General features: G+C 43.5%; 1 protein-coding gene across 3 annotated transcripts in view; it reads left to right on the forward strand.

Annotated features, from left to right (window-relative positions):
* Nucleotides 1–14,703, forward strand: part of Map3k20 (mitogen-activated protein kinase kinase kinase 20) — a 164,825-nt gene that overhangs the window by 109,166 nt on the left and 40,956 nt on the right. For 2 of the 3 annotated variants that reach the window (XM_052724230.1, XM_052724231.1), the window contains exons 11-12: nucleotides 5,492–5,627; nucleotides 9,246–14,383. In XM_052724230.1, the coding sequence (XP_052580190.1) occupies nucleotides 5,492–5,627; nucleotides 9,246–9,620 (511 nt within the window). In that variant the 3' untranslated portion in view covers nucleotides 9,621–14,383. Of the gene's footprint in view, nucleotides 1–5,491; nucleotides 5,628–9,245; nucleotides 14,384–14,703 lie in introns of those variants that run through there. The other variant, XM_052724232.1, reaches the window with a different exon arrangement.

Genomic DNA, 14,703 nt, shown 5'->3' on the forward strand with positions numbered 1-14,703 from the left:
TGGAATTGCATGCAGTCGAGTAGAAAAATGAAGTCGTGGCATTTTCAGGAAAATGAATAGAACTGGAAATCATTGTGTTAAGTGAAATATGACAGACACCACATGTTTTCTCTTATATGCAGAACCTGAGTTTAAAATATACACACACACTGGGCGGTGGTAGCGCACGCCTTTAATCCCAGCACTCGGGAGGCAGAGGCAGGCGGATCTCTGTGAGTTCAAAACCAGCCTGGTCTCCAAAGCGAGTTCCAGGAAAGGCGCAAAGCTACACAGAGAAACCCTGTCTTGAAAAACCAAATATATATATATATATATATATATATATATATATATATATATATATATACATACACACACACACACACGCACACACACACACACACACACAAGTACATGCAGGTATTGGTGTGTGTGTGTGTAAGTTGGCTCAGTAGGATGTGTCTATAATCCCCCTTGTGGGGAGCCAGAGACAGGAAGATCCCTGGTGCACACTGGCCAGCCACCGTTGGCAAATTTCATGTTCAATGAGAGACCCTATCTCAAAACAATAAAGTAGAGAGAGATTGAGGAAAATACCTAAAATCAACCGCGTGCTTACACATGTACACACACACACACACACACACACACACACACACACACACACACCTGTGCATTTATTCTCACAAGAACAGATGGTAAACCACAACACACACACATATACACAAAGTAAAATTGTATGTATTTTTATACATGTAGGTGTGTAGGTTGCAGAACTAAAAAAAAAAAAGATTCATGGCAGGGAGGAAGGATTTTGAGTGAGGTGGGAAATAGAAAAGGCCATAGAATCTGTGTGACAAGAGAGCAGAGCAGGGACTGACTGGGAGTCTAGAGCATGGAGGAGGGCAGTGTGGACAGGAAAGAACAAAGTACAGTGATTCATATAGGAAAATACCATGGTAAAACTCATTCTTTTACATGCTCACCTAACGCTAACTTAAAAAGAAGTCAAGTGGCTAATACATTCTTTTTCTTTTCTTTCTTCCTTTTTTTTTTCAGTATAGTTAGATGCCCTCAAAATGTACAAATGCTTTTGCCCAGGAAGTCCTACCACTATGAATTTATTGCAGAACAAACCAATGGGACAGTTCTGACAGAATGCCTGGGTGCTTGTTCAGACAGCCCCGTTTAGAATGCCAAAGCTAGAAACAGCAGTCATGTAAGGAAAGGAGACCGGCTTCCAAAAGCGGTGTCTCCACACCCAGAATGTTGCAGTCCCACCCAGGAGTTCTGATCAGTGGACCTGAGGAATGGGTTTAAAATGGTGGCTACAGTCTCACTTATTCAAAATGACAGAATTTTAAGAATAAAACCAGTGCATAGTAACCTGTATGTACATGCACATAAGAAATGCATCAGAGCGTCACTGGGTCACTGGGCAATGGCGTTTTTCTATTTGTCTTTTTTTTTTTCTTTAAACTTCTACATTAAATCTGGATTAATTGAATGATCAAGGTGAAAGCTGGGTAGAGCAGTGCATGCCTGGAGACCTTCCTACTCAAGAGGCTGAGGCAGAAGGGTCACAAGTTCAAGCACAGCCTGGGCAGCATAGCAGAACCCCATCTCAACAACAGGCATGGCCAAACAAATCCCACCCCTTCAAGGTGGGAAGTTAAGAGAACTGATGGTAAAGAAGGAGGGAGAATACCCTGCTCAGTAAGAGGGCACCATTTCTCAGGCCTCTCGGGAACTGAAAGAGTGCGTGGGCCTCACCTGAGCCATCAAAACTAGCTGGAGGCAACTGAACTTGACAGTTAGTTAAAGCCTCGGGGGATGATGGCTTATGATACTAATAAGCAGTTATTGTTTATTAGGTCCCTCCAGATGCCCATGCTTCTTTTGGATTCTCTTTCTTAATCTCCACAGCAGCCCCAGTCAGATCCCAGGAGCTAACATATCCCCGAGGCCTCAACAGCTTGTGTAACTTGCCTGAGCTTATCCTGTACGGCAGTGGAGCCGGAATGAGGCCCAGGTGCTGTGACATCGGACTGCGGCCGTCAGTCATGGCAGCTGCCCATCAACATGAAGTATTCTTTGTACCCGATTTCTTTTTAGCTCAGAAGCAGTTACAGGGTGTGGTCATTTTAGGTTACCAATCAAGTCAAAAAGCTGTCATTCAGCATGCCACGTGCCGAAAAGAATGCTGTGGGTTTTCAGATCACCTGATAGTCAAGGGACAGGACATTTGTGCCACTACTTACTTTGCCCCAACTTTTGTCAGGGTCCAAAGACTGTCAGCAAATAGGAATCACAGTGAAGTGTGAGTCCAGGCATGCTGGGATGCTTGCCAGTGGTGGCCTCCTGCTTGATCTTTCATTCCACGCGGGCGGACGAAACACCTAATTCAGAAAATTAAAAGATTCTGAAAATCCTCTAACTTACTAAAAGCCACTTAAACTGGGTAAGGAAAGAGAGCGAGCATCAGGTTCGATTCATGAAATCCTTGGCTGCCCCTCCCCTTGGCGTAGGAGCAGTCGGAGCGGGACCTGTGTCCCGAGGCTCCAGCTTTCTCGATTGTGACCTCATGTGACTCTGTACAAACCTGTGGCGGAATAGTGAATGAGCTAAGGGTTGAAATGGAGCATTCAGGTTTTGCCTGTAGGCAAAACGCTTTGTTGGTTGTTTTCCCATGGTGGCCAAAGTGCTGTCGCTATGACATGCCTTTTAAGAACCAAAAACAGAGATCAAAAATGTAATATCCGCAATTTGAGTATTAGGACCCATCACGTGTTCATGCCATAACTTTAATACACTTCTTACCATGTAATATATGAGCCATATGGATATTTTTTCCAATTGACCTGTGATTTCTCAGTGAATCTGTCTAATGGGAGAAGAATGGTTGCAGTTCATTGCCTGGAGAGGAAAATGGATGCTAGTGGAAATCAACCTTGGCTGGATTTGGTTTGTGTTTTCACCAACTGTAGTTTTAGAGATGGAAGGTTATATATATATAAATGCATCAACAAACGCATGTGACAGGAAGTGATCCCCCCCCCCCGTTCAAAACCAACAACAAGGGGGTGCTGTCTTTTCACGTCCATGGGTTTGGGTCATTCTCTCATGGTATTTGAGAGGGAGCAGTGCTGGGAAGCTGGGCCTGCTGGACAGACTCAGGAGGGTTCTCTTCCCAGCTGGTATGTGTTTCTGTCACAGCTTTCGGCTTACTTAACTGTTAATCTGTTTTCTACAAGGGCTCAAAATCACAGTGGCCGGAATTTGAGATGAGGCCTTGGATTTAATTACAAGTGAAACAGACTGTGTTACCCTGACTGAAAGGACCGAGCTTCAGTGGGATCAGTCTCACTGGCGGGAGAGTTAGGACAGGCTTACCAAGCGTCACACACACACAGGCGGCCAGGTCATCCCACCACTAAGTGTGTCGAGCTCTGCGACCTCCTTGCCACCCTATGACCCTCAGGATGACTCCATTTTTTTTTGTCATGGAAGTTTACTATAAGGTTTTCCACAGTGACTTTTTCTCTTCAGTCTTCCATTTGAGAAGTTAAAACAAACTTGTTTGTGAATTGGCATAACACTTTTGTCAGAAATATTAAGTTTGATTAAACTTGGATTTTATGATGAAGTCATAATTCTCGAAGATTCTGCTTTTGTGCCTTTTCTCGGAACTGCACCGTGACTTCGCCGGACCTTCATGGTTTGTCCCACGGCCCCAGGGAAAGAGAGAAGCTGCACTGTAATTTTTCTATGCTGGGGACTGTTCACACAGGCAGGGAAGTGAAGTGTGGTTCAAATGCAGACCCACCTCCAGGCTTCCCCTTGAGCAGGGCAACTCAGTTGTCCTCCCTAAGGAGTGGAATAATGTCCACTTCCTCTGACCTTCCCTGGAAACACAGGGCACGTTTTGCTTAGGTCTGTTCATGAGCTGAGCTCTGGGGGCCCACACTCAAGGTCTCACTGCCACCATGTGCTGTGCGGTGCAGGCTTGTCTCGGCGGCTAGCCGGGAAGTCCTTTCAGGACACAGACGTGTTGTCTTTAGCTCTCCGGACTTCTTTGCATGTTTCTTGCCCCCCCCCAGCCCCCCCAGGCCCTTTCATCTCTCATTACGTGGCTCATGGCTTGTGTGCAAGCGCTTCAGAAACCCAAGGAAGAGAACTTCCAGTTCTCAGAGCATAAATTTAGACGTTAACACTGTGACAGCCCTGAAGGAGGAAACGTTCATGCCGAGCTGTTCTGCCAGTTTCAGTTCATGTAAAGAACAGTTTCTCTCACTGGGCGCAGAGTCCTGAGTGGCCTAGACACGAGGGAAAGAACTTCCTGTAAAATTATAAAGTCTAAAAGGAACTCGGAATTCTTCGGGACTCAAGTATCACATGCTTGCTAGATTATAAAGCTTATTCGTATGGGACTCCTGTGTGTACAACCGTGTATGTCTCTGTGTCTATATGTACTCCTTGTGTGTTTTCTTTGGCTTTTTCTCTTCTGTTTGTACTGTTCTAGTTTGTTTTTGTTTTATCATATTTTATTTTATAATTATTCTTTAGATGCCTCTTTGTTTTCTAAGGAGAGACGGGGTTTGGATTTGGATGGGTAGGAGGAATCTCAGAGTGGTTAGGGGAAGGGAAACCATAATCAGAATATTGTATGAAGAAAATGTCGTTTTGTTTTGTTTTGTTTTGTGAGACAGGGTTTCTCTGTGTTGCCCTGGCTGTCCTGGAACTCACTCTGTAGACCAGGCTGGCCTCGAACTCACAGAGATCCGCCTGGCTCTGCCTCCCAAGTGCTGGGATTAAAGGTGTGTGCCACCACTGGCCAGCTTGAGAAATGTCTATTTTCAATAAAAGAAAAAATAGAGAAAAAAAAATTACCAGTGCTTGTTAAACAGAGGAAACAGCCAGCGTTGCCCAGCAGCAATTCATGTGCTTGCTCTAAGGTGGAGGCGTAGGCACAAGCCGGCCCAGGGATTCTCAGGGTGAAGCATATTGTAGAACCCCAGCATCTTAGAACCACTGCCCCTACAGCCAAAGAAACTGCCAGGTTAATCAGCCTCGCTGAGCCACTCCATGGGCAAGAATGCCAGCCAGGTAGCTTGCTCTGTGTGTTACACAACGTGTGTGCTATTTTCCATCCACCCATCCGATCCACAACAGATCAGTACCCATTTTGGGGGCTGTTGAGGAAGTAGGATGAGAAACCGTGCCTTGTGAGCAGTAAAGCTTCATAAACTACAAGCAGGTACTAAATGGCTAGCCCACGATGCTAGCTCCCAACTTGTGCTACATAGTTGCTGATCACTCTTCAATGCTTTGTTGAAATGTTCAGAATTTGTTTTCCCTAACTAGAAACCGCCCGTTGATTTCGAAGGATAAAGAGTCCCGCTTCTCTGGCTGGTTCCTTAGCATTTCATCTGGTTAGCGCTCCAATGGACCCACCGAGTGAGTGTCCACAGGGCCACCGACAGTGGAGACTCACTGAGTTATCTCTCTGCAGGTGCGAAATTGAGGCCACCCTTGAGAGGCTGAAGAAACTAGAGCGAGATCTCAGCTTTAAAGAGCAGGAGCTCAAAGAACGAGAGAGACGCTTGAAGATGTGGGAGCAGAAGCTGACCGAGCAGTCCAACACCCCGGTGAGTACGCCACCTAGTGGCTCCCTGCAGCACTCAGAAGCCTGGCTGAGCATGGCAGCATGGCTAATCTCCTCCCCACCCTCCAGCTTTCTTCCCCTGCTCTGCTCCTGAGAATGAAAGGCCTGCACTGGTAGTAAGGAGTATAAAACACCAAAATGCCACACGTTTAAAGGAAAACAAAAACCTATTTAAAAGAAAAATCCCTCCTTCTGGATCTTTCCTTAAGAACTGCTATTCTCTTGGCTCATTTGTATGTTAAAGTTACTAGAGTAAACTCTAATGTATTTTTGGACCGTCTGTTAGGGCCTCAGAACACTGTTGGAATGCTGCTGTTCAGCATTGCACTTAGAGGCCATCAGTAATTAATAACTGTAATTGCCAGGCCGCCAGGAATGTCTTGGGTGTGTCAGAACTTAACCACATTTTCTTTCTGAGATTGAGCTGGGCTGCTGACAGTGATGACAAGCATTAATATTCCTTATTAATTTAGTGCGATGATTATGAGCAGCATAAAATGGGGGAAAGACTTCTCCTGGGACAGGAAGCCGGCTTGCTGTACCTCTAGGAAGACCCTTGTTCTTTTCCGAGTCCAGAGGAGTCCTGGCTCTTTATCTTCTAACCTTGAGCTTAAGCTGTATGTTAAATTTTAGGTCGTATTTCAGCATTCTTCTAGATTTTACATAGCAGTCACTTTCAGGAAGCAAGAAAATCTTAAGGTTGGTTTTTCTAGGATTTTTCAGTGGGCAATATTTATCCACGTAAAATCACAAGGAATGAGAGATTAAAAATAAAGTTACTGACAAAGATAACAAGAAAAAAGTTAAATGCCCTTCACTTTGTGTTCCTCAAAGACCTTTCCTATCTAGGCAAGTCTTAAGCTCCATTGAGCAACCTCCATTGAGCAGCCTGTGACAGATTGCAAAATGTTTCCCTGTGTCTAAAGAATGAGAGACTCTGTCTCTATTTCCAATTCCTATGCAGAAGCAATCTGATACCCCCTCACCCCCAAAAAGGAGAATGCATCTAAATGTTACAGATTTACCCTTTTCAAAAATGCCTTTGGTAATCCCAGGAATGCCAAGGTAAGAACTGAATTGCTGTACATGAGACTGCCAGGAGCTATTAAAAGGGTCCCTCACTTTTGTTAGTGAATCCTGTGAGTTTAACCAGACTCTCAAGAAGGGGAAAGGGGTGAGTTTCCTGTCCAGACTGAGTTGGTACCAGTGGGATGCAGCACCCTGGCTCCGGAAAGAGCCCAGCTTCTTGCAAGCAGGTGGGAGCAGGAGCCAGAATGCATCCTTGTCTCTACAGCCCATCCGCTGAAGGCTGCGGGCTGTTTTGTTTTGCTTTTTAAGTGCGTTGAAACCTTAGCTGTAAAGCGCTGCATGGCTTGACTCCCTCTAAATGCAGTATTATCAGGAAAACTTTCAACCGCCTATTAGAGCGTGCTTTAGAACCTTGCCTTGGCTCATTGGCATGAGTTTTGCTAAAGAATTATGGGCTGCCTTGCACGTCTTATTGCTGCTGGTAACACAGTTGTGGATTAAAGAATAAAACACGCCAGGTGCTTAGTAGGTTGTATCTTGCATTTTAACTCCAGAAAACTTAGTTTAAAGACAGTGCCTTGCAGGCCACCAGCTAACAATGGACAGCATGGCGCACGCTCTCCGCACGGCTCCCTCCCTTTTTACTTATGAGGCCCAAGTTTTCTTTGTTTATAATACTTGCTTTCAACATCTCCTCTGCCTAGAGCTGGCATTTCTAAGGGAAAGGAGTTTATGCTCAGGTGTTTGATGAGCAGCTGTTTTTCTTTTATCCTCACTTCGGTTTCTAGTTGGCTTTAAACTTGACTGCTGAGAACCAGAGGGAGCTTTTTAAAAGTGGCGAAACTGGGCCTTTTTTTTTTTTTTTTAATAGGTAGCTTCATCTTAAATATAACAGTCTCACATTTTCACAACTGCATAAAAACACCATCAAATTGATTTCAGGGATACTATTTTCCTTCCTAGAACTGAAACATTAAAGAGGCTTGGGAAAATGAGTTTTCCATGTATAAATACGGATGGTGCTTATTTTTAATAATTGTTGCAGCTTGCTGTAAAAATTTTAGAGTCTTTTTTGAGAAATATTTGTGGAGCTCTTTAGGGGCTAACATAATGTGAGAAGAGACCTCAGCAATTATCAAATCAATGAGCAGCAAAGTGTTCCTTAGAGTTGCTATAATTGACAACCAATTTGAGAATTCGAGAAGGGTGGCCATAGGGAGTGAGGCCCTGCCCATGAGTAAGGACCCAAGGCTGCCTGGACCACATGACCTTGATCCAGAGCCCACCGCACCAAAATTCTCTCCTAATAGAACAAGCTGGTTTTTGAAAACTGAGCTCCATCGGTAACTGAAATTAGAAAACTGGCCTGTCGAGGTCGCTCTGTGGCTAAACGTACTTGCAAGCCTGATAACCCGAGTTGAGTCTCTGGAACTCACAGGGTAGGAGAGAACTGACTCCCAAAAGTTGTCCTCTGACCTGATACACCTGTGGCCTTCCTGTGCCTGCAACAATTGTAGATAAGTTTTTTAAGTTCTTAAAATTAAAAAAAAAAAAAAAAGGTACTAAATATTTGGTACCTTAACCCTAAGAATGTAAAGTTCGTCTAAGAGTTTCATTATTTGTACATTATCTTAAGTTCACGCCTCTCAAGCCATGTGCAAAGTATGAACCTTTATTTGCCTAGTTCTCTAAAGAAGATATAAAAACGATGTTTTTATCATAAAGAAATAGAAGCAGACATTATGGATTAGGTAGGCTGTTAAAGGTAATTACGTAAGGCAGAAAATAAACATTTGTCACCACTGTGACAATGTGAGAAAGAACTCATGGACACACGTCCCACTGAAAGGAGACTCAGGGATTAGCAGCTACCCCAAGGAGACGATCTAAGTGAGTCCTAAGCAGCATTCCCCCAGTTCCCCGTGTTCACTGTGACTGACTTGAAGGTTAGAGACAGGACCTGGAGTTTATTCCCAGGTGAGTTGTATAAGAACTGGAATAAATTAAACAGTGCCGGATCTAGCTGGAGTCCAGGAATCAATGGAAGCTAATAAAGTGGCCTTCAGCGTGTGCTTAGGGCACTAGCCCATTAGAGAGGTGGAGTCCCCAGGCTCCCCAGCCGGACACACAGCCTAACTTCTGCCCTTCCTCTGAGCTCTGCCTTGGGATGGGGTTTCTGAATTGTTTTGACTTGAGATTTAATCTCTGCTTCATCTCTTCTTTTTTTAATTAATATAGTGGTTAATCAAATGTTTCTGTATGGAAGTGAAATTGGGAAAAAAAATTAAGAGACATCCTAAAAACTATTTTGTTTTAAGCAAAACGAGGACTTAAAACTGGTCCCTACCTGTCCATTTGAAATTTGGCTCACTGTGGTGATTTGCAAGCTTTTATTTACGATTTACCCTGTCATTTATAAATTATGGCCATACACCGGCACCAAATCTGCCATTAAGTAAGTCCTCATCATTCACCTCCTGCGTAGTACCAACTAGTGTTGTGGTGTCTGTCCCCTGATTTAAATTGGCACTAATTTCTCTTTTCACTTCTGTCCTTTCTTTCCCTTCGATAGCTTCTCTTGCCTCTTGCTGCAAGAATGTCTGAGGAGTCTTACTTTGAATCTAAAACAGAGGAGTCAAACAGTGCAGAGATGTCATGTCAGATCACAGCAACAAGTAACGGGGAGGGCCATGGCATGAACCCAAGTCTGCAGGCCATGATGCTCATGGGCTTTGGGGATGTCTTCTCAATGAACAAAGCAGGAGCTGTGCTGCATTCTGGGATGCAGATAAACATGCAAGCCAAGCAGAATTCCTCCAAAACCACATCTAAGAGGAGGGGGAAGAAAGTCAACATGGCCCTGGGGTTCAGTGAGTTTGACTTGTCAGAAGGTGATGATGATGATGGTGAGGAGGAAGAGAATGATGTGGAGAATAACAGTGAATGATGGCAGAAAGTAATAAAATTGAAAAAAAAAATTTTTAAACAGAAGAAATGTATTATCTCAGTCTGTGCAAAAAACAGCGTAGGAGGCGAGCACCGAGCGCTGCACCTGAGGCCAAGCTCCTGGGGCAGTCCCTTCATCAGCGTGACTTTACTTTTGCATTCAGAAAAGCGAGGCAGGGGGATTAAGCTAAAGGCATATTTATCAGCGAGTGCGGTGCCTGATCATAGAAATATGTGCATAGTCTGTAGTTTGTATTTGACTGTATTTTATCCCCTTCATTAGCTGGTTGGGAAATGTCCACTGTGAGCAAGCACTCCATCCCTGACTCCACTCTGACGTCGATTCTTCCCCAGCACACCAAGGTTTCTTCCTGTACAATACATTGTAATGGTGGAGGTGACTGGTGACTATAAAATCCAGCCACATTAAAAAAAAATAAATAAAAATAAAGGCTGAGATGAAAGAAGATTATAAAAAAAAAAATCTTCCTCAGACATACCTAAACACCAAGAATTTTCAAACCAAATAGCTCACAACTCCTCAAAGTAAAACCTGGCTGGTGTTCTCTAGTGACATTTGAAGGAAAACTACTCTGGTTTGAAGCGAGCAGCAGACGTAGCAAGCTTGCATACCCCTGTGCTGGCTGGAAGCACACTAACGTGAACACACTGTCACCCTAGGCTTAGCTTGTCCTTTACACAGGAACACATGGTCCCAAAGGGATGTGTCTAGGCATGAGCAGGCTAAGCACACACCTGCTCTGAACAGCCAACAAAGGCACTCTGTTTCTTTGTTTTTTCCAGAGGTGCATAATAATAATAATACTAGATTTTAATCTATGTTTAGGAAAAATAAACACTATAAATAGGAAAGACAAATTATCCTTCATAGACACAAGTGCATTCTGAAGAGGTCTTTCTGTTAAAGGTAGCTGTACAGCGTTGCCCCCCCCCCCCCCCCTTTCCTTTTCACTGCTCTGGGATGCTGGTTTGAGAATTAGATTCAGGTGCTACTTACTATGAGGGCCAGGCTACCCAGAGACACTCTCGGAAGACTGGTTTATCTATCAAAACCTATTTAAGCTATAAACTCCTATAAAAATTACATCTAGATAAAGGCAAAACAAAACAAAGCTCTTTATCAATCTAACTCAAAAATAGCATCCTTCATTTGACAATGAAAACGAAATAGTTTTAGTGGGCCTTCTTGTTTAGAGGCTCTAACATCAGATGGGTGTGGTGGCTCATGTCATAACTGTAACACTTAACAGGCTGAGGCAGAGGGACAGTGCTTTTAGTAGCAGCCTGATTGAGCTACATAGCAGAACTCTGTCCCAAGAAAGGATTGGAAATCATCTACTAAGTATGTTTGGTTATGAAGTCCTTGGGAATCTGAGATGCAATGTGCTTCTAATCCTCAGTGAGCACTGAAAAGTACCACCAAAAAATGAAAAGCAGACACTACAACTTCATTTGGCGAGAAATAGCCAGTACAATGTTCTGGGTGTCTGTTTGCTGTGCAGTCTTGGGTAGACTAATCTCTGAGCCTATTTACCCTCCATTATCATGACAGGAATGCTAACCTCCTTCAAAGAAAAAGGATCAGAAGAAAGTGTGTAACCATGTAGCATAGCACCAGGCCATGGCAGGTGCCACTTAATACCAACTACAGTTCGTTGCCAGGTAAAAGGGACACTGAGAAATAGGTAGGTTCAGTTGCCTTCTGGGACACCAAAGTATCTATTGCAAGTGATACTTGCTCAGAAGTATGAAGTTAAAAGTAGATAGCTTTCAGGAAATGTAAAGAGAGCAGTTCTTAGGATGTAAAACGTGCAAACAGATTTAATTCGGTTGCTCTTGGAACCTAGGTGCCGCGGCCAGGTCCACCTGTGCTGGGTGTTTACAGACAGGTACAGTGTGCCTGAGAAGATGGGTTCCCTCATACCTGTGCTGCTGTAATCCTCTGCACATAGGTATTCTAGATCTGTAGCCAGGCCACTCAAACAGGACAACTTGGAGGGGAGCAGAAAGGATGCCCAGCAACTCCTGATTTCCCAGCATGCCATGAGTACCTGAAGGAGACAGTGGCAGGTACACGGTCTTAAAGCCTCTTGCTCATCTGCTCAGGAAAAAAAAAAATAAATAAAGTCTTTTGTTCAACAAGTATTCACTGGGACCCTGGTGTCTACCAAGTTCTAGAAAATAGCATTTGTATTCGTGGAGCGTGCATGCTAGTGAGCAAGAGTGAGCAGTTAGTAAAGCGTACATCAGAGAACGTTATGATTTTAAGTGCAAGCTGGAGATTGACGCAAGGAAGGAAAGGGAGGCTGGCGGGAGAGGTCTTCAAAGTGTGGTCAGAAAAGGCCTGGCTGATGGGTGCCATTTGCACAAAGCCAAGGCAGGTGAAGGGATCTCTGTGAGTAGCGAGTTCTGCCTTAGACGGAAGAACACTCACCTCACCACCCACTAATCAGGAGTTAGTTTAGAACATAGGAATGGCATGGAAATAATGCTTTTTCCTAAATCAATACCTAATTCATATTCTGTATAAAAATTTTAGTGCATTAAAAATCAGCCTGATGGTGATACTAGGGAAAAGTTACTGGATTCTATATCAGATCTAGGTTTACCATGACCAGGCATATTTCTTCCAGCTCTTAACTGCTGTCTTTTCCCTGGGAGTTCAAGGCCAGCCTGATCTACAGAGTGAGTTCCAGGACAGCCAGGGCTGTTACACAGAGAAACTCTGTCGTGGGGGTCGGCGCACTCAAACATACCTGAGATCTGACTCAAATAAACAGGATCCTCTAGAGTTCTTACACCATCTATAACAACTACTAGAAAGCTTTAGATTCAATTGATTTTATAAAGAAATGTCTATTAGCCACATGCAGAATTTCTAATGATGCTTCTATAGCTCTAACTCACTTTTTAGATCAGTTTTTGAAATGACAAGCTGTCAGTGTTAGATTTTATTCCAGTGACCTTACAAAGGATCACAATTCAGAAGTTAAAGAAATCCTGAAAATTGTAAAGGTTCAGAACGAAAATTAGAACTCTAGATTGTGGTAACGATTGTCAGCCAGATGACTGAATACATCACATTTTCCCTTTCTTTAAAGCTGAGCATGTAGAATTTGAGGACACCTATGATGATTCTCAGCTGAGAGGTAATGTCACCTTGACCAGCCAGTTTCCCGCCTAGCCTGATGGCATCCTGCTTGCCAGGAACAGTGCCACCTTGCAAAGATTTCCGCCCCAAATCCCCACAGCATCGTCCGTCCCCACTGTGAAGTGTGTTAAGCCTTACACATCTGCTATTCCAGCTCTAGGTCTCCCCCAAAACAAGATTACCCAAGCCTTTTCAGAACGATAATGACACCTCCTACGTTTTAGGAAGTTGTAGCTTTTTCTCAGAACCCTGTTTGTGGAAATGGTTTCATCTCCCCCGTCACGGTTGTTGGTAGGAACCCTATGAAATAACTGCATCCACCTGGGGGAGGGGCGCTGCCCCGTTAAGGTGACTCCACCATAGTACAGCCCTGGTGGAGACCGTCATTCTGCAGAGTCATTTAAAGGAAATTATTTCTATTTTTTTTAAAGCAAAATCACATTTTTATTGTTTCACAAATCGCCAGTGGGATAAGGTTGAAGGTACACAAACACACACACACACACACATACACACACACACACACACACACACACACACTGCTTTTGATGCTCTGAAAATACTGAGGACAGTTTTTGGTTTGTTTTTGTTTTTTAACCAGTAACTTTAAAAAAAAAATGCAGTGAATTTGTTAGACTTTAAACACCAGCTGAGGTATTCACACTTGATCCCCATTTAAACCAAAAGGACTAGAGGAAGGGGTATTTAGGAGAGACCCAGACCCATTTCCCTTCAAGTTACTATGTATGTATATAACTTCAGTTTTCATTAGAGTGCTAAGAATTTTATGAAAGATGGTTTTAAAACCTAGTGATACTTTAAAAACGACTTTTGTCACACTAGACGTGGGCAGCCTTGTGAAACGAGTCCACAAACACACAGTAGGCATAATTCTTTCTATAATCAGGCACCGCTGCTGCTTTTGAGAAAGACCTTTTTCCTGTGTAGACTATAAGCACTGCCACAGAGGCTCCACCCTGCTGGACAGAGCGTTGCCCGCTCTAGGTACAGCATTCTGTGATTTAAAAAAAAAAAAATCTGTGTCTATCAGGAAATCGGGGACAGGCCATGTTTTCTCAGACCCCAACTTTGTGGGTACTCTGTTGCTTGTGTGAAAAACTTTCTGGCATGGGGTTAGTGATTTCAAAGTAGAGTTCAGGCACTGACACAACTGTTTTATAGCGTGTGCAGAATACTCTTAATTCCGACACGACACACCGCTTTTGCACTATAAAAAAAAAAAAAAAACTGCTATTAGAAAACATTGCTGTCCCTGAGTTTGAGCTTTTAATAGGTGGCATCATTGCTGCGTTTCATAACAATCTTCTCTCCTTCACTCTATTGCAATGTTATTCTGAACTAGTCTTATGCCAAATGCCTTGTATAATGTTTGTATGGAAGATTAAACTGCACTCCTGTGTGGTAAGACTGTTTAGTTGCCGACTTCGTGGTTGGAATTTGATATTCCAGCACTGAGTCCACGATGTATTCAGAAATCCAAGTTGGTGTCATACATTTCATTCTGATGTGAACTTCTCTCTGCTTTCCTTTGTTCTAAGACTCCATTTTGCAATAAACGTTTTGACAGTAAAGGCCTTTGTTATGTGTCGCTGTGTACATAAGATCTTTGTTAGCCTGGATCCCAACATCCTTTGAAGAAATCCGTGTCACACACATGCACACGAGTGCTAGCTTTGCTCCCCTGAAGTCTGCTGGAGTATAAATAATGAATTACTAAAGTGATGGGGCAGTCATGAGGGATTTTTTTTTTTTTTTATCCCCAAAGAAAACAGAAAGGCTTAGAACTCATCGACAGCAGATGCACTGATATGTTAACAAGGTACAGGAAACATGAAGGAGACGGTGAGCCTCTGTGTGGCCGGAGATCATTAACTCTTAGCCCCTGTCTTGC

Source organism: Peromyscus californicus, unplaced genomic scaffold (assembly GCF_007827085.1).
Source record: "Peromyscus californicus insignis strain IS unplaced genomic scaffold, ASM782708v3 Scaffold_7__1_contigs__length_154581171, whole genome shotgun sequence".
Classification (NCBI taxonomy): Eukaryota; Metazoa; Chordata; class Mammalia; order Rodentia; family Cricetidae; genus Peromyscus; species Peromyscus californicus.